Source organism: Pogona vitticeps, chromosome 4 (assembly GCF_051106095.1).
Source record: "Pogona vitticeps strain Pit_001003342236 chromosome 4, PviZW2.1, whole genome shotgun sequence".
NCBI classification, from domain to species: domain Eukaryota; kingdom Metazoa; phylum Chordata; class Lepidosauria; order Squamata; family Agamidae; genus Pogona; species Pogona vitticeps.
Window position 1 is genome coordinate 93,259,337 of NC_135786.1, and position 19,557 is coordinate 93,278,893.

The 19,557-nt window shown below is 47.3% G+C and overlaps 1 protein-coding gene and 1 long non-coding RNA gene across 3 annotated transcripts in view; one reads left to right on the forward strand and one right to left on the reverse strand.

Moving 5' to 3' along the window:
• Positions 1 to 2,951, reverse strand: part of LOC144588639 (uncharacterized) — a 41,849-nt gene extending 38,898 nt beyond the window's left edge. Inside the window, exons 1-2 of one of the 2 annotated variants that reach the window (XR_013544276.1) lie at positions 2,348 to 2,951; positions 1,216 to 1,268 (exon numbers count right to left, since the gene is read on the reverse strand). This is a non-coding gene — a long non-coding RNA (uncharacterized LOC144588639). Of the gene's footprint in view, positions 1 to 1,215; positions 1,802 to 2,347 lie in introns of those variants that run through there. The other variant, XR_013544275.1, reaches the window with a different exon arrangement.
• Positions 2,952 to 9,310: 6,359 nt separating this feature from the next.
• The window catches only part of LOC140706692 (uncharacterized), a 97,719-nt gene continuing 87,472 nt past the window's right edge, over positions 9,311 to 19,557 (forward strand). The window contains exons 1-3 of the mRNA XM_078391769.1: positions 9,311 to 9,368; positions 11,252 to 11,390; positions 11,919 to 12,331. Coding sequence (XP_078247895.1) covers positions 11,324 to 11,390; positions 11,919 to 12,166 — 315 coding nt within the window. The 5' untranslated portion in view covers positions 9,311 to 9,368; positions 11,252 to 11,323 and the 3' untranslated portion in view covers positions 12,167 to 12,331. The remainder of the gene's footprint in view (positions 9,369 to 11,251; positions 11,391 to 11,918; positions 12,332 to 19,557) is intronic.

The window sequence follows — 19,557 nt, forward strand, 5'->3', positions numbered from 1 at the left end:
GATTTGTATGAGAACTAAAAAAAATAAATCATGTTCAAAGTAAATTTGCCTGGATCTGGTTGAACCTGATTGTCAAAGGACAGTTTGGTAGCATACCAGTTTTCTCCAAACTGGAGTCCTCCAGCTGCCTTGGACTACAACTCTCACCAGCCCTTGCCATGGCGAGGACTGATGGGAGCTATACTCCAGAAATTATTATAGTCTATCAGTGGCTACCAATAGTCACAACGCATCATTTATTTACTTATCAGCAAATATGTAGAAAGACTGGCTATAGATATATGTACTTACCTGGAGATTTCAAACCAGTGCACAACCATAATAAAATGCATAATAAATTAAAAACAAAACCACAAAGCATAATATTTATGCTGTCTATGCATAGAGGACAGGTTGGATCACACAGGGAAACCTGGCAAAAGTATACTCATTTTCAATATTTGTTTAAAACTGTAAATTACTTTGGCACATCAAATTTCAGAGAGAAGGGTATTCCACATGGTAGAAATGATTGCCCTGGTCTGAATGATGATAGAGGACAATCTTATCTTGGGGGAAACCAGGCTAGACAAGTCTTCTTAATCCTGTCCATTTTCAACAAATGTGATAGGACGGTAAAGCTTAGGAATGTTCCCTCTTTTTTTGGACTACAACTCTCAGAATCCCCCAACTGTTCCAGGACAATACAAAAAAACATGGCAAGAAAGGCTGTAAAGAACTAGAGAACTATTAGATAGCATCCAAGCAAAAAGAGATCAGAGCCACAGCTTAATTTCTCAAGCTAGAGAAATCAATCATTAATGTCTATGGACTGTTTATACTTACTATTGTGTTGTTGTTTTTTAAGAACACTAAAAATGGTCACCAGCATCATCAACACCATCATATGAAACATCAAGTGTCATAAATGGAAGGCAGGTTAGAGACAGTTTATAATTTAAACTGTGGGGAGAGAGAGTTACGAGAACAATACACATAAATGGGATTGCCCCATATTTAGGTTAAGGAACAAAACAGATGTCCTAGGGAGAAACTATGACTGAGACATTTCATTTCAAAGTAGAAGGGGGGGGTGTCTGTGTGTGTGTGTGTGTGTTTGCACGCATGGACGAGGGAAAGAATTAGATTGAACTAGCAGCTTTTTCCTGATCTAAATTATCCCTCAAAGTCATGTTCATTTATACATACACATGCAGGCATGCATGAGGTAGGTACCTGGTCCTTTTTTCTTCTCCTCCTCCTCCTCTTCTGCAGGTTCAGGATGCGACCTGCGACACATCCACATGCCTGTTTACTCATCATTAAGTCCCACAGTTTTCAGTGTATGCACAGGACTGCAGCCTTAGATCGGGAGGTGTCACATGCAAAGGCGCATCTTCCTCAGCATCCCTCTTCCAAAGAAAACTTAATTCTTCTGTGCTGAAATATACGGCTATTTTGCATACATACTATCTATTTATCTTCCCAAGAGCCAGTTATGGATCTTCTTCATTTTATCTGTTTGGCCTCCACAACCCTCTACAGGTCTACTCAGAGGTCAGTGAGCTCAATCCGAATCTCAGCTAATGATGTGCAGGGTTGTAGCCAGAGGTTTGTTTGATCACTGATGTCACTAGATGGTTAAACTAAAGGTTTTTCCGGACCAAGATCCTTCTTTTTAATCAAACAAACAAAACGGTTCCCACAGAACACCAATAAAACATGTATAATTATGTTCCGTTTCAGGCACATGGAAGCATATGGAAAATATCTGAAAAACCATTATGATTTCTACTTCTCTCACATAAAAATTTCGGCTCACGAATTGAATTGGGGGGGCGGTCAGGAAAGAACTGCGGGGAGAGCTCAGTGTTTTAGAGAATCTGGTTATAGAGCCAGAGGTTGGGCGTTGGATTCCGCACTGTGCCTTCTTGAGGGAGGCCGGCCCTGGTGATTCATTCCAGTTCTTGTATGGAGAGTGAGAGTGAGAGTGAGAGTAAGTGAGTGAGTGAGAGAGAGAGAGAGAGAGAGAGAGAGAGAGAGATCTACTCTGGAAGAGGGGGACAAAGGAAATATGAGGGTCCAAATCTTACACACCCACACCTATACACACACACCAAAGTCTGAGAATGAGCAACGGGACCCACAGCATCACGACACACCCTGACTCTGTCGACAAGCTTTCTCCACAAAAGGGGCAATCTGAGATTTCTGCTCAGCTCCCTCCGTCACCCCTGCATCGGAGGACTCGCAGGCGCGCGATTGCAGCCCTTCCCGAACTCCGCGGGTCTTCGGGCAGCCTCTCTCCTCAGACGACGCCTCACAACCCCCCTCCCCTCCCCTCCCCTCTCCCGCCCGCCCCGCTTACCCCGCGGACCCGCCTTGGCTCTTTGTAAAAGAAACTTCGCCGGCTTGCGGGCGTTTGCCGCGGCCGGGCCAGCAGGGGGCTCCTGCGCTCTGCCGAACGGAGTTCCGCGCCGGGGAGTGTCGTTTGTTCAATGGGCAGAAGGCAGAGGAAGGCCGGGACGAATCATCCTCTTCCCCGTTAAAAAAAAAAATAAAAATAAAAAAAAACACCACACACACACACATATACACACACAACTCGGAAAAGAGGGAAGTCACGGTTTCCCGATGAGTTTTTTCCTTTAGGTGTCGAAGCTTTTGCTCTGCCTTGCAAAGACATAATAAGCCTCTCTTCCAGCCCTATGAATCACAGGAGTCTGGCTGCAGGAACAGCAGACGTACGTGTGTACAGGATGTGTGTGTAAGAAAGAGGGACGGAATCAGCGGCTGAATGCGGGCACTCAAGCATCCGTGGGTACAGGAACGGGAAGCCTGGCTTCCTTTCACGACCCCACAGGACCAAAGTGAGGTGGGTGGGTGGGAGGATGGTGAGGGTAATAAGAATGAGGCTCGTCGGGGCATCTATGCGGATGAACAAGGCGATTCACCTTAAACCTGCAGAAGGTGCGAGCTTCTAAATAAACCGCCGCCCCCAATCCGGTGCTCTTCGGACTACAACTCCCATCATCGCCAGCTTCTACGACCCTCCGCTCCAGCCCGGGGCCAGCAGATTAGAGAGGGCTGCCATCGAGGACGAAGACCAACTTCCAGGGGGAACGAAGACTCGGTTCCCCCACAATCTCTTTCAGGGGATTGCCTACAAGGATGGCCCAGTTGGAGACCGCTGTGCGGGGATGGGACGGCGGGGGGGGGGGGGTGGAGACGGCCTCTTGATCTTGTGAGATCCCTGGTCGAATCCTGCTGGCCCCTCCTCCTCGGAAAATGCATAAAGGGGGCCAGGGGTGAGGCAGTGGCTAAGTCAAGATCTGTCCCCTTCTGCTGGGGGCTATGTACCAAGGTGTGTACGTGTGAATGCTAGCTGCCCATGGTGTGCCTGCCACTCCTCCTTCTTTCCTCTTTGGCGCCTTCTTTGCAGGTCCGGCCCGCCTTCGGCATCTTCTGCCGGCCAGGGGCGCTTGGGGCGGGGAAGCGAAGGGCCGATGGTGAAGGCGGATAGCCTCTGGCGCTGCCTTTTAGCTGCTCGGTGGTTCACGGCCTGGCAATTGCGGAGCTCTTCAGCGGCCTGGTTGGGCCTTTCCTGGGGAAAAGCCGACCCCGGGATCGCTTTGAGGCGGTTAGAAAATGGAATAATCTGGGCTTAAATTCTTGCCCCCCCTCCATTTCCACTTTCTTGGACGTCCCCCCTCTCTCGTCTTCCTTTCAAAACGGAAGCCCTGAACAGAATGTCGACGCGAGGGGCTCACTCAGTGGCAGAGCTTTGTAGGAATGGAACATTACAATGGCGACGAGAACACCCCTGAGCATGCACTGAGTATTTTTTTCCCCACGCATAGCGCAACCTAAAGTAGCAGAGCACAGAACGAATGCAACCGAGACCATCCTGGATGCGGTGCTCTCTCGAACTAAAGATTAAGCCCTCTGTGTTACCCAGGTTCTTCCTGATACTTGGGGGTCCATCTCCTTGGAATGAGGGAGAAAGTCTATTCAAGGCCGGCTCAAAATATTCTGCGGACGGCGGCACGGGCGCCTGTCATTCCTAGTCGGCCTGCGTAGTACTCAGCCAGGCAAGTTACTTTCCCACAGGAGACGCCACATCACACAAGCTTCCCCTCCTTTGGCAAAAGGAAAGAAAAACTGACGACGAAAACAACCATTATTCGCTAACACCCCCCCCCCCCAAAATAGTGCAGAATTATACATAATAGGAGGTGTCTCTCTCTCTCTCTCTTTCTCAACGAGTCTTCCCAGGACTGCTAAATCCTCTATAGAGCATCATCCTAGGCTACCTTTTATTACCCGTCTCTCCAAAAAGGCTCTCTTCTATGTACTCTAACCAAGCTTTCCAACAGCCTGCGAGCACCAACTGGAGGACTTCCCGCGTCCTTCTGAAAAATACGCCAACTGCCTTCTCCTGCTGTCCTCCCAATGCTAACTAGAAAGAAAGAAAGAAAGAAAGAAAGAAAGAAAGAAAGAAAGAAAGAAAGAAAGAAAGAAAGAAAGAAAGAAAGAAAGAAAGAAAGAAAGAAAGAAAGAAAGAAAGAAAGAAAGAAAGAAAGAAAATTAAATCACCAGGGGAACGTCAGTGGTTCCTGCCAGCAAAGATCTGAATCCGACCAGATTGGCATTGCATGCCACTCTCTGCCCAGACGGATAGGGGACCTCTTTCCAGTAGGCAGCCAGTCGGTACAGTTACGGTAAAGGACAAAGAGCTATGTGTACTACAACCCTAACTTAGCGCTAGGTCTAGAATGGGGGGGAGGGGGGGGCTGGATCCAATAAGGTCGTCGGAACACGAACTGATCCTCAAACACACACACACACCGGAGCCATGCGTTGAAATGACAGCTTCCAGGTTGCAGGCTCCCTCCCCGCCCCCGAGTCTCTCCAGCCCAACACACATGCCTGTCTTTGAGTTGCACCCAGTGCAAAGCCAAGCGACGTCACTGAGTTGGGACTGTCACTGAAAATATCGTCACGTGGCCATCGTCTCCCATAAGAAGCGTGTAGTCAGTCCAAAGCACAGCCGAGCCCAGTGACAAAACCTCTATGCTATGAGGACAGCTTCCCAGGGGCTTCTTTTCTCCCTTGGCTTCTAAGGAAGGTTTGATTCCCCCAAATTACACGGACAAAATGTGTCGCACCAAGACACATTTTTTTGAAGGCTTGTTATGAATACTCCTCTGAATTTTCTTTCTCTTTAATGTTTTTTAAACAGGACAAATCAAACGCTCTTCAATTACCTTTAAGGGAGAGATTAATAATTAGTCTGCCTTAGTATCTCCTAATAGGGCGTTTTGCATATTATTGATTGACTCTTCGCTTGCGCTGTATGAAGTGCGGCCAACTATCACTGCGGGAATCATACCTGACAGAGAATCAAAAGTTACAATCCTCCCTACAGAAATATAAAACGATCCTTATCAAGAGGCAATTAACGTGGCTTGTTTGGGTCCTTCTCCCCCCTCCCCATTCCGACGGATTGCTGTTCCCCTCATGCAGAACTCTGTCGCACTGAGTCGTCAAGCTCCTACATGACAAGCCTTTGCTCCGGAACAATTAATCCAGAATAACAGTCGCGTATAGTTCTTGATCACAGTCAGAAAGAACTGCAGAAGTCAGTACTTAAATTGTAGGGAATTTTTTTCCTTTAGCCATTTAAGGTCTGCATGCAATACGGAAAAGGAGAGCGAGAGGGAGGAGCGGTAAAGTGCGTTAAGGGATATACACAAACTGTGCTGCTCAATTTTTTGTATGCAACATAAAGGATAGAAATCAAAATTGAGTTACTTTCTTGACTGACCACCGGGTTCCTTTTCCGTAGCACTGAGTGTCAGTGGCTTCTCTAAATTTTCGCCTTGACTTAGCTCTGTATTGATTTGCCTTCCCTGTTGACCAGAAAGAAATTCAAGACCACTTCTACATTTTAAAATGCCTCTTTGCAAAAGATTTGACTAAATATTGCTCCCCATTCCGTCTCAAGTCTAAAAGAGCTGGGAGTGGGGGACCAAAATAAGGTCTAGTGTGATGAAAGCGCAGCAAATGATTAGTTAGCAAGTAACTCCACAACTAACTGAAACTCACAGAAAGAAACTAATTTGAGAACGGAAGGGAAACACACACTGGTACACACCCAAATATTAAGAACCCTAATTTCCTCCGGGGATTCCGGCAGAGTTGCCTGTTGTCTGCCTCTCAAACCGGCGACCAATCAGTCTGCTATACCTTTTGCAACAGTTTTGCCTTGGGAGGACTCGAAGGCTGACCTGCAGAGGGCAATCGTTGGACACGAATGATAACAAAGGCAGCTGGGGAGATTCAGCTCAGACACGTGGCTGTGACCCAGGACTGCTGCGTAGGTAGGCAGCAGCGCTTAATTAATGGATATTGAAACAAAAGATGGTGGGGCGAGGGTGGGCGCTTGTCTTTAGGCTTCATTTTCAAAGGCTAATCTAATTCATAACTGTTAGATTTGTTCTAAAAAGATTAACCCAAACTTTCAGGAGACACGTCCAGTCAGCTTTAGAATGATCCCAAACACTTAATTGTTTGTTAGAACATTTAAAGTCGGGCATTTGGATACTCCTTCCCCCCCCCCCCGCTCCTTTTTTCCCCTCCTTTTCTTTCAATTCTCTGCTAATCAAATAGGGCCAAGTGGAAACTGGCAAGAATCTTAATTGCTTTAGCCATTGACAGGAGAAGCGTGCAGTCGATATAGGAGGAGGAGGAGGATCCTTTGCCTAAAAAAAAAAAAAGCAAGTTCCATTTCTTGGTAGTAAATTTGCAATTTGCTTCTTCTTCCCCGGTTACATTGGTTCATATTCCCATTTCAGCACCAAGAACATGGACAGCGACCTGCTTCTTTGCTTGGCGTTTTTCTTTCAGTTACCCTCTGTTGTCCCCTTCCAGAAAATGCATCCACACGAAAATATATTTCCGCCATGTGTTTATAAAAGGACTCTCCGGATTAATTTGTTTGGGGCTGTGGAAGTGTAGCCCGCCCCCAATTAACAGTGTGGTTATTGAAAGAAAAGGGAAGAAAACTACATCGGTTCTTCTTCCATTTTTCTGCATCTTTTATATATGTAGACAATTAGCCAGGACAGATAAAAAGCTACAAGCAAATTTTGGGGCTGGGAGTTGGCAGACGGAGTAAATGTAGCCCTAAACATTCATACACGCAACCCACAGGCAGAGCATCCCCCCTCCCTCGCCTGTCTGAGTCTCAAGAAGGGAGGGTGGGAAACCCATATTTAATCAGTCTGTGTCCAGATTTCACAGATAGAAAATGTCTTTCTCAAAAATTATTCCCAGTGGGAGGCACAAAGAAAAAAAGTCCAAAGGTTTGCTGGCGTTCAACCGACTTTATGTCAGTCCTGATGAAATTTGCAGCTCTGAGATTTTAGAAACATTGTCTGGATGTACTTTCATCATAAATGATACGGTACAGATTCCCCCCCCCCCCAAAAAAAGATGAACAGAAAGGTGCCTAACTCTTTCAAAAGATCTTGAAACAAGCATATGTTCAGACATCCATTTATCTAAACACAAGCTCCGGGAATTACTACTAGTTCTGGTCAAGACTATTACACACACGCGCAAAAACACACTCATACTAAATGGTTCTGCTCAACACATGTTTGTTATTAGAGGGAAAGCCTGGGAACACAGAGCCATTTTTCTTAGACGCTTTGGGGGGGTTACACGTTGAGCCATCCTACCACCCAGCGTCGGTCCTTTCCCCAACGGGAAATCACGAATAAGAGCCGTATGCAGTCTGCACGTCAGGTCTTCTTCAAGTAATCCACCATTAGCATCTTTGGGATCGAGGGCTTGATGGCTTAACAGGGGCTTGGGTAACTGTATGTGCTGGCCATCCCCAATTAAGCTCTGCTCAGAATGAACTCGGCAAGACCAGCCTTTCCTGAGCTGTCAGTGACTCCCGTTTTTCCGTATTTTAACGTTTGTGTGTAGTGGCAGGCGACAGATGGTGTAGATCAGATCGATTTGATTGCATTAGGCGTTCTCTCTCTCTCTCTCTCTCTCCTTCTCCCTCCTCTTCTCCCTCTCTCTTTCTCTGCCTCCCTCCCACCCCCACCGTCACTTCTTTTCTGGAAGCCCGCAGCATCTGAAAGGCGATCGCCGGGGACTTGCAGCGCACCAGCAGCATCCGCCGAGGTGGGAAGGCAGCGGAGCACACAATGCCAGCCAGAGGCGCCGAGGTCTCTTTCCCAGGGCTTGTTAACACTATAATCCGGCACCAGGGGGGAAAAAGAGAAGAAAAGCAGCTTTCTGCTGCCCAGAGCCTATTTCCCTGCTCATCAGACGCCTCCCTGGGTTTTACACACAGTTGGAGTTCGGCTTGAAATCGGGATTTAAAGGGTAAGCGCTTCAAATAGAGGCGGATTTCTGGGAGCTGCATGGGGAGGAGGTGGCAAGGAGTGACTCTCGGTTCTTGAGAAGGAGGCACCACTTTAATCAAGATAAATATTTCTTTGATTAACCCCCTCCATGCATTTCCATCCTATCCTGTGTGGTCCACAGTTCTTATAAATCATCGAGTAGCTGGCTTAGAATTGTAGTATCTCTTTTACTGGCGGCAACTCCCTCCACTGCTTGCAAGCTTTATTCTTCCATGCTCGTCCTGTGTTTTTTTTCCCCCATTCCTCCCACGCGCACCCCCCCACCGCTCCCCTCTCGCTGGCATAGAGAAATATTTGACATATTAAGTGGAGTCTTCCTTGTCTATTATTACGGGCAGGAGGTTTTGGGAGGGCTCAGTCCTTCCAGTTATTACGGTAGGTAGGGAGGAAGATTCTAATCAACATGGCTTTCGATGAACAAAGGTAGTTAATGCTGATGCTGAGCGTCGCTCCGGGCACCACAAGCTGCAAAGGGGCGGGGGGTTGTACAAGGAGCAACAAAGCATCGGAGATGGCACCTGGGTTTGTTCCTGGGATGGTGTGGAGAGGTGGTTATGGTGTGTGTGTGTGTGTGTGTGTGTGTGTGTGTGTGTGTGTGTGTGTGTTTGCCTGTGCACGCGTGCCCCTCTGTGTGTGTGTGTGTGTGTGTGTGAGAGAGAGAGAGAGAGAGAGAGAGAGAGAGAGAGAGCCTTGAGGGGTGGGGTAGAGTGGAGATGGAGCCGACAGTTTAAGGAGGATTGCACTGAATATGCGCCCAGAGGCGAGCGGTCTGGTAGGATCTCGTGTTTCTCACAAGTCAGCCCGCCCTGCTGAAAAGAGCTCTCGCCGCTGTCGTTGGGAAGACTGAGGTTGTCTTGCAGCAGCCCTGGCGCTGGGGTGGCAGGCGAGCCTCGGAGGACGGAGCTGTCCATACACGCCGGTGCTGAACTGCCTTCTCCTTTGGTAGGTGCTTTGCCGGCCGCAGGCCGGCCGCGTAGAGGAAACACTGCATTGAAGCGGCGACTGGAGCGCGACGGTTACTAGCAAGTTTGAAAAGGGACGGCGGGGTCCCCCAAGGAGGCGAGCTGGGGCGCGTTTCGCAGATCGGCGGCTTGTGGGGGTGGTGGGAGTGGAATCGTCCAAGTGCAGTCTGTGGTCTTGGATGTGTGTTTTCCCGTTACCGATCGTAGCACTTGTATGGAAAAGTTTGGTTGTGTCACTGCTCCTGTGAGACGTTTCTGAGGAGACGGGTTGTCTTGGGCGTATCTTGTATTTGCAAATTGGTGGCGAGCTCACTTTTCTCAAGCGGCTTTTGTGGCGGAGAGTTCAAGAGGAGGACAAGCAAAACACCTCGTTTTTTTAATCCTCCTGCCTCGGCTTCCTCTACAGTCTGTGTCAGTTTTCGGTTGCAAACCGCCAAAAAAAAAAAAAAAAAAGGTGGGGTGGGGGAGGATTGTGGTGGGTTTTTTTTTCTACTTTTTATTTTTTTTTTCACCTATGAGTGTATGGTACAGTCACAGCCTCCGCTGGAGGGCTAAGAAGGGTGAGAAACGTGTCTGGGAACCGAGCAAAAATACCAAGGAGTTACATGTGTGGTTGTAGCTTGGATTACTGTTAAATTCGTCTCTGTTAAATTATTGTCCGTCAGATGTGAGGAGTTTATGGTTCCCGTCTGCCTACGTGGATGCTTTTAATTGTTGTTCAGATGCGGACAGCTTGTCTATGTACATTTTAAAAGTCGGGATTCTTTCATTCTGTGGTCCTCGGTAATGATTTGCAATCAGCCGGTAGCAAGGCAGAAGCCGGGATCTGGCAGGAATAACGGCAAACATCTTGTGTGAATGTCACTGGCAATCTGATCGACAAGCTGGTCAGTTACAGAGCGGGCTGGCTAGGCAGACGCGTTACAATGAGCTTTGGTGGGAGGAAGAACGCAGCACCCACACCCAGTCCTTGAGAGGCGCGTCTTTGTATTTTACAGCCAGGGCGCCATCGGATCAACCCAAACTTACTGTTCGCTGGGACATCCGCTTCCTTCCCTTCTTTAGAGGAGAAAGTGAACCCATAACCCACCCTTATCCTGGAGGAGCCGCCATGGGTTTCGAGTTCAACAAAGACCTCGAGCACCACCGCTCCGGATTTTGATTGTGGAGTGTGCTCCTGTGTGTTCCACAATCCCTGCGTTGCAGGGAAGGAAAACTTTGAAAAACAGAAGAAAGGGTGGGGGGTGGATTGTGGAGCGATCTTTAGAAATGGGCGCAGGAGCCGGTCAGGGAAGGAGAGGAGGAAAAGTCGTGCGGGTGGGGGACTTATTTAAGCGTTCACTTTGGACGCACGCTGACCAGACGGGAAGGCGCGGAGTTAGCCGTAGAAGGAGGTATCACGCGTTTATCAGGCGATCTGAAAAACGTTGCCTTGAAGCGGGAACGTCAAGAGCTCGCCGCAGCTCTTCGGGGGCACGTGGGAAAGGGAAACGAATGCCTTTCCCCTCCCCTCGCCACCTCCCGGCTCGGAAGGACTGTTTCGCCTCGGGTTAGAGCATCGGAGAGAGGCCTGGAGCCCAGAAGCGCTTCTGGTTCCCTTCCGACAGCTCCGGGGATGCCTTTTCGTAGGTGGTAGCAACGGCGGCGAGCGTTTGTTTTCCTGGGAGCTGGGAGCTCTCCAAAAGGCTCGCCGAAATCCTCCCAGGCGTGCCTCGTTTCCTTGATCAGATCCCCACCCCACCCCACCCCTCCTCTCCTTCTCCCTCTCTCTCCCCCTCTCCTCCCCCTCCCCGCGCTGCCCTGCTCGCCTAAAGCAAACAGCTTGAGAAGATTTGTGTGCTTAACTGTGCATCTCTTCTACAGAAATCGCATCGGCTGCCGGGTAAAGAGCAGCCGCTCCAGGCAGCCCCCGGGAGAAACTCGCGCAATGGATGGATGGATGGATGGACGGACGGATGGATGGGCTGGCAAGCGAATCCAGAGGAAATCCGGAGCTGGCCAGGTACGCCGGATAAACAGGAAAAGTGAATGAAGGGACGGAGAAGCGAAGGGAATCTAAATGGGGGTATGCAGATGTCTGCATGCGTGTACAGGCTGTGCATGTAGATGATGCTTCCCCGCGTGCTCACCTACGTATGTGATGGGCAACAATGGTCTATGCGGGTTCATTTTAACACCCGGATTATGTGTGCGTGCGTGCCTGTGTGGGTATATGAATGACACGCCCGGGCCAGCCTGGTTTCAGCTCTAGCGTGTGCATCTGCAGGCGGCGACTGCTTGGCAGCGCCTAGATGGCCTCTTAGATAAGCCCCGTGTACACGTGTTTTGTGTGAATTCGCGTTGCAGGACAAAAACGCCTGAGGCATCCTTGCCTGCGGGCGGGCGCTGGGGGCGGTTGGTAGGGGAGGACTCGCTTAGCCAGCCCTCTCGTGCTTCAGCCTCCCCTGTCCTGCCCGTGCCTTCCGGGGAACTGTCCCGCGGACTCTCCCACACTCCTTTGACAGCCGCTTCTTCTCCTTTGCCTTGCCAGGCCCTTTGGAGTCCAGCATCCCCGCCTGGATTTGGGATCACGACTCAACGGCGCTTCTGGCTTGGATTCTCCTCCTCCTCCTCCTCTTCCTCCTCCGCTTCCTTCCTTTCGTCTGGCCCGCGGAACGTACAGTTGTGGATTTATTGTCGCGGTGCGTGCAAGAGCCAATCTCCTCGCCGCCGCCGCCACCGCCGCCGCCGCCAGCACCACCGCCAGCAGCGCCACCAGCACCGCCAGCAGCTTTCTGACTCTCTTCGGTGACGGGTATTCTTGGGTGGATAATACGGATTACGTTGTTATTGCTTAAGAATACGCGTAGTCGAGGAGAGTACTTGCGGCAGGCGGGAGGGGGGGCTGCGACCGCCCTCCTATCCCCAACCCCGTTGGCTCCTTAAACGGCTCTAGTTGCCAAGGTAGCGCATCCTTCTTTTAATTTTAATTTGTCTCTTCTGATTGTATTGCTCTCCTTCTTCCCTTGGGTTATGCCTCGCCATCTCCGACTCGCGTTTCCTTCTCCCCATCTCACCCCCTCAATCGGGGAGCGGTTGCTCCTCGCCTCCCCCCGCCCCTCCCCACGTCCAATCCTTAGATATGGGAGAGGTCCTGTCCTCTGTCTGCGCTTCGTTCCAGACAGTGCATAGCTTCTCGCTTCATGCGGATACCGACCCTTTTCTGAACGACTGATCCGGGGGCGCGATCCAGAGTGGGGAGAGAGGGATCCTAACCCTCCATAAGCGACCGGGAGGACGGGATCGGGGCCGAGGGGAGGAGGTGAGGAGGAGGATCGCTTATTTGGAGCAAACGGACGTTGAAGATTGCAAGGGTGTGATTTGGGGTATGTGACCCGAAGGTGTCAAGTGGAAAAGATCTCGGTGAGGACTGGCGGATTGGTGCTTTAAGTGTAACAAGTACATTTGTATCCTAGGTTACAAGCATTTGTCCAATTCCGCTTTGCCTTCTTTATTCCCCCCCCCCCCCCGCGCGCGCTTTGGAGAAGAGACGGGGGAACAGAGATGCGCGTTCAATGGAACAAAGCAAAACTTGAAAGCTTGGATAAACGCTTGCCTCTTTTTCTCTTTCTTCCCTTTTTTGCGTCATTTCGCCTTTCCATCTCAACTCATGTTAAACCTTTGCTCTTGGCCTCCTTTCTCAGCTCGTCGTAGGCCAAAACTGTTTTCTCTGGCCTCGAGCTTAAACGCGTTTAGCCCGAAATAAATTCTATTGACTAATGAGATTTACAGCCCTTTCCTAGATATATTTACCGAGAAGCATCTTCCACCGTATATACAATCCTTTGTGGTAATAAATTGTGGACAGAATAGCAGCCTTAGTTAGTCACTCATAATTTTATACGGTGGGCAGCCATCACGACTGGATGCCTGTTTACTCTGAAGTAAGCCTGCCGGCCTCTTTAGGTAGTCCTATTAAACTGGATGTCCGAGTAAAACTGGCACCGAAGAGGTCTGCGTGGCTCAGCAGGTCTTCCTGCCAATTGACTTCGGACCGAAAGGCAGCATTAGTGACTCGCCTCTATCCATGGCTAGCGGTTGGCCTACCACTGCCTCTCTTGAACTTAAGGAGCCAACCGTTGCTCGTAGGGGCAGACATAAAGAGATTTAAGCCATCTGGTTTGGTTTTGTTGAAAATCTTCCGTCTTCGGAAGCAGTGGCGGCCACCTGGAGTTCCAGCTTGTGGAAAAAGCAGGTTGCCAAACATTGCCTATCAAAGTCAAAGAGAAAGGGAGAGAAGCATCTCACAGGCCTGAATAAAAACAGGCTGGACCAGAATTACCTGTTGGGGGTTATTATAATTGTAGTCTAACAAATCTGGAAGCCCCCGGCGTAGGAGAAGCTCTCCTGGGTCAATTAGCCTACCCAAATCGATAGAGTGCTATTGTCCAAAGAGTCAAGGTTAGGTTCTAAGAGCTTTCCAATCTAGAGCTAAGCTTTCCTACGTGGGTCCTGAGTAACAGCTTAATTAATGGGTGCTTTCCGATCCACTCCAGCTCTCCATCCCTCAGCCACCTTCCCATCCTCTGGCCTGCATGCGGTCTGTAAACTGGGCTCAGAACTTTGCCCGTCTTCTGTAGGTACCGCTGGTCCCAAGTCAGTCTGGTCGGCTTTTGCACAAATATCAGTGCCCCTTTTTGCCTTTTGGAATTCAGGCGGCTATTAGGATTCCAGGGAAGTAGCCTGGTCAGGCCAGTCCATTGCACAGCCAACGCAATCCAAAGTTTGAAGCCACTTTAAAGACTAAGGATACAGTCCTAGACGTGCTTTTCTGTGAACACACACACACACACAGACACACACACACGCTGGACTGATCTCTGGCTAAACATGCATAAACCTTGCTTTTTGTCTGTGACATGTGCCTGTATCGGGGACTTGTGGGGGGGTAGTTATTATTATTATTTATTATTTATTTAATTTATATGCCGCCCACACTACCCAAAGGTCTCTGGGCGGCTTATGACTTAGTTATGACTTTCTTGAATACAGAAAGAAGTAACTAACTGAACGTTGCTTATACTATTATTTTGCAAAGTAAGGCTTACCAAAGTTAAACAAGGCAAGAGACGACAGACAACACCAGGAGTTGTCTGGAAATTGAACTGAATAAATAAACCCGTACAAAAAGGATGACTCCCTCCAAACTTTTTGGTCACCCGTAAGACTTTCTTTGAAGCAACCCTATCCTTCAGAATCCCTCTGCATTTTAAACACAAAAGACAAAGATTAGCTTTATCATCACTGAACCCACCCTTCTTTATGGCTTTACTTGTCGGAATCCTTTGATTCTAGAACAGACGTTTCTTTTTTTAAAAAGCAATCTCTTTTCCTTTTAAAAGGAGGGGGAGAAAATGGAGAAGTGACTTGATGGAATTTATTGGAGTCCCTGATGTTTGTGTGGTGAACAATAAGCTAAAGCCCTTTCCTAGGCCAGCCATTTTGATCCGCAGGTGTTGGTTAAGATCCATCCTGATGATCACCCCATAAGCGTACAGGGCATCTCATAGAGTTGATATCCGCAACAAAGAAGGGATCAGCCCGACTTCCCTCTGGCAAGGAGCGGCAATGCGGAGATAGGTCGGTCGAGACGAAAGTGGCAAGCTTTGGTTTTGCCATGGTGAGTGACGGAGAACATGTTTCCATTTTAGTGGCGTCCTTAGGTGCTCCCGCGTTTCCTGTTGGTTGAACTCCATTAGCATTAGGGGGAGGTAGGCGATATAACAATGTATTCCCCAGCACTTTTTGGTTGCAGGGCTGAAGGAGAGAAGAGAATAAAGAGGTTGGTCGGCTTTAAGAGGTCCTTGCTCTTTTCAGGTCTTTTTTTAAAAATTGTTTTAGAAGAATCCGGCCAGTTAAAATTGGAAATGATTAGATAGAATTCAGGGCGCGTTCACTCGGTAAAGAAAATCAAAAGTGAGAGTGTTCGAATGCTCGACGTCATCATAGAACGTTGGAGCGACCGAACATTCCAGCAAGGAAGGCGGAGGAAGAGTGGGCAGCAGACGGCGGGACCGGCTGTTGGGGGAGCTCTCTGGTTTAATGGGACCCCATTTGACAGGAGTCCGGCTGCTACTAAAAGATGGATTTTTTTTTTTAAATTGCTGGGATGGAGTGTTTCTAAATCGTGCGAGTGGCCATTCTCTTCCTCTCCCTATATTGATTTTCCATCTTGACTGAATGGTTACCCGCCCTTAAACCCTGAGGTGTAGAACGGGGGTGACGTGTATAAAAGCGCAAGTGAAATATCTGCTAGACATTTTAAATTCGAAGACTAAGCCATCAAAGGACATCCGGAAAGCAAAGAAAATCACACCTAAAACTGCACGGGGGGGGGGGGGATGCGAGAGAAAATATCTTCTTAAATATGGTTCCCCTATGGGTAGAAAGGCAGGATATAAATAACATAGAATAAATACATAAATTGAATGAATGAATAAATAAAATAAAGCCATGCTTTGGGCAACAGTAACCGAGATGGCCTTGGAGCAGCTATTCCTTCCTTCCCTTTATGTCATTTCTCAAGCCCAGAGTTATCCTTCTTAAAAGAATCAAGTACAAAAGCAAGGCACATGAATAATAGCTCTAAAGACATAAGGATGCCCTTATGCTTTAAAATTCAGATATTGTGGTTATTTACTTACATTGATACCACCACCTCACAGCAGAAGTACTTGTGGGAACGGAGAAACAGAGAGCTTTCTGTCTTTCATTATTCACCTGAGGTAGCTTGTCGGGTACCTATTAGGCAAGCAAATGTAGTGCCCCCCACTCAGCCACAGTGGTGGTGGGAAGATGGTGGGTATATTTGTCTTCCCAGAACTTCTGGGTCTTGAGTCTAAATCCGAGGGGTAAGGTAAAGGTTCCCCTTGACAATTTTTGTCCAGTCGTGTTCGACTCTAGGGGGCAGTGCTCATCCCCGTTTCCAAGCCACAGAGCCAGCATTTCGTCTGAAGACAATCTTCCGTGGTCACATGGCCAGTGCGACTTAGACACGGAACGCTGTTACCTTCCAACCAAGGTGGTCCCTATTTATCTACTTGCATTTGCATGCTTTCGAACCGCTAGGTTGGCGGGAGCTGGGACAAGCGATGAGCACTCACTCCGTCATGTGACCCTGCAGCACAGGCTTCTGTGGTTTAGCCCGCAGTGCCACCACATCCCAATTAAAGTAGACCCATTTGCTCAGTGAGATTTATGTAAGTATTGGCACAGTAGTTAATTCAGCAAGGTGACTGTGGTTAGGTGCTCCAGCCCTGGCCATTAGTAGAGGTGACTTCTTAAAAAAAAAAAAAACTTAGCTTGGCGTACATATTTATCTGAGGGGAAGCCCCAATAAACTCAGTCAGACTGTTTGGTAGATATGCATAGGATTATACACTTGGGTACAATTTAGGGCTGTAGCTGTTAAATTATAATGGCTGAGGGTCACCTCCTGGCGATTTTATTTCTACATCAAGATAATCTTTATTGAGGGCAAAGACGTGTATGGTGTCACAATCATAGTGTGCTAGTGCCTATTTCGTTGTGATTGCACAATTTTTCAGTAATGTATTTAATAACAATAATACATGAACTGTAAAAAAGACCCCTAAAGAATGGAAATAAAAACATTAAAGATAGCCAGTGGTGTGGTTAAGTATTTGAAGACTATGGGCTAAATTGTGTTATGAGGAAGGGGTCTTAAATGTCAATGTGTGTATTTGTAGGCCCTCTCGTCCAACTTTAATAACACCACTGGAGGCAGCATAGCTCTGATTGGTGAATGGTGAGGTTAATAAGGGAGGATGACCAATAGCCAACATGCCCTCTTGTCAGAGTTTCCCAGTGGCCTCTGACTTACTGTTGGTGGAAATAGAATACTGAACTGAATCAGCCTTTCGCAATTTATGATTTATTCTAAATGGTTGTACCTCATTTTAGTTGCAGAGCTTCATGAAGTGGCTAAGAAATATGAAAGTCTAACATTCCAATGAACATTAATATATTAACAGACACATATAAATTGGCCAGATTCCTGGTAGGGACTTACAACACTACACATGTGATTCCTGATGTTGTGATGGCAAATTGCCACTGATTAACAAATTGCCACTTGCATTCCTAGTCACCTGCCAAGTTGTGTGACTGATACACAACCAGAAATGTGAGCGGCAAATAATGAATTAGCAACAATTCAGCACCACAATTTATTCAATCACACTTACGCTGGCATGGCTCTCCTATAGATTCTGGTCATTGTTGTTATGGATATAACTTCTCCTTCCACAGCCTGGTGGACTCCAGTAGTGTTGTACTACCATTCTCATCATTCCCAGACAACATGGCAAATGCTGGGACTTGTAGTTCAACACATTTAGAGGGCATGAGGTTGGAGAATACTAATCCATTACTATTATTACTAATGGTAATAATCATAGTAATACATAGAGTTTTATAAATTAGTGTTGCATAAAAAAATCAGCTCCCATAACCCAAGGTGTCTAACTCTGAACAGCATAAGAAAGGATGCAAAAGGAGAGATAAAAGTAGCAAAAGACATACGTCAGTAAATGTATTTGGATGTGCTCAGTTACAGTTGGAATGCTCTTAAATCATTCAACACTGCGATAAAAACCACATGCAAACATACAAAAGTGTGGTAGCAGGCTCTGCTCTGTCATACTGTAGCCGCCTAGAGTGGTCGCAATGATTAGATAGGTGGGGTATAAATGGAATAAATAAATAAATAAAAATAGAAAGATATAGTTGTTTCATCAAATACTCAAGTCTTAACCCAAGGGCGATGTGAGGCTATATCCAAACCAAATGTTTAAGTTATAATTTACTTACTGCCCAGCCAGATCTGGATGTCTAGTGATAAGGGATCGTACATATATCATGAGGAATGAGAGGGGTGGGGATGTGGATCACACGATAAGACTGTTGGTAAGTGCCTGTGATATGAATATGATGTCCTTTCCCCAGATTTAGTGGTGAGGCACCTCCCAGGCCCTTGCCTGGGCCGTGCTCACATGATGGATGACACGAAAGGCTTCATGTTTGCAACACTAGCAGCCATGCCACATATTGTGATGCCACTCCTTTTCCAAGACTGAAACACCAAATGGTACCCACCTCTTCTCAAAGCAAAGTATATAGAACTTAAAATTATTCTTGACACAGGAGGGGAAAAAAAGTAGTTCTTGCCATCCTTGGCTGTGAAAACAGAAGAATAACTAAGTAAATCACTGGCAGTTCCTCCTGACCCTTTCATGACACTGAAGATCTGTTACCTGTAGCAGTTGCCCCACTTGACCGAGTGATAGGAACGGCCTTTGGAAGTGGCTTAATGGTGGTCTGGTTTATTCCTACTATGTCAGAGGTGGTGGTCCCTACTAAAGGACTGTGTTAAAACAATCAGCCTTTCCTTCTTATACTCATGCATACATACACTAGGTGAAGGACAGCCCAAGTTACATCCTATAAAGAGAGATTCTTCCCCCCCCTCCAGTTGCCTTTCATTCTTCTCCAAATTTATGTAGCGAAATCAGAAGATCTAAAATACAGCTTTAAATGCTCTTGAAGAAAGACTCCTTTAAATTCCATCTTGTCTTTTAAAAAAAATCAACCCCAGAGGAGAAAACATTTTTTTTATGTTTGGAGATAAGCCTCTCCTTCTATTAGGCATCTCATAATGACTGTACTAGATTTTGCTGTGTTTTTTCCCCTTGGCTTTATTTAATGTTCCCATTCTTGTAATGAACATTACTGGAAAGATCTGTAATTTTGAAAATAATAAAAATAATCTTTTTTATTTTCTTTATTTATTTAAAATATTTTACCTCGCCTTTCTCCTTAAAAGGACCCAAGGTGATCCGTTTAATGTTTTTAACATTTTAAGATGAATATTTTGCCAGTGTTAACTCCGTGCTGTAATCCTAGGCATGCCAATACAGAAGTAAGTCAGGTGCAGTTCAGTGAGGCTTACTGTCAGGTTAAGTGGGTATAAAATTGCTGGTGACTCAGTGTACTACAGGTGTACACCAGATTTCGAATATCCAGATTTTCATTAGAAAAACCTAGCAGACAATCTTTGTTCAGCCAAGAGCTCAATCCTGAATTTCCATTTCATTGCAAAGGAGAGAAAG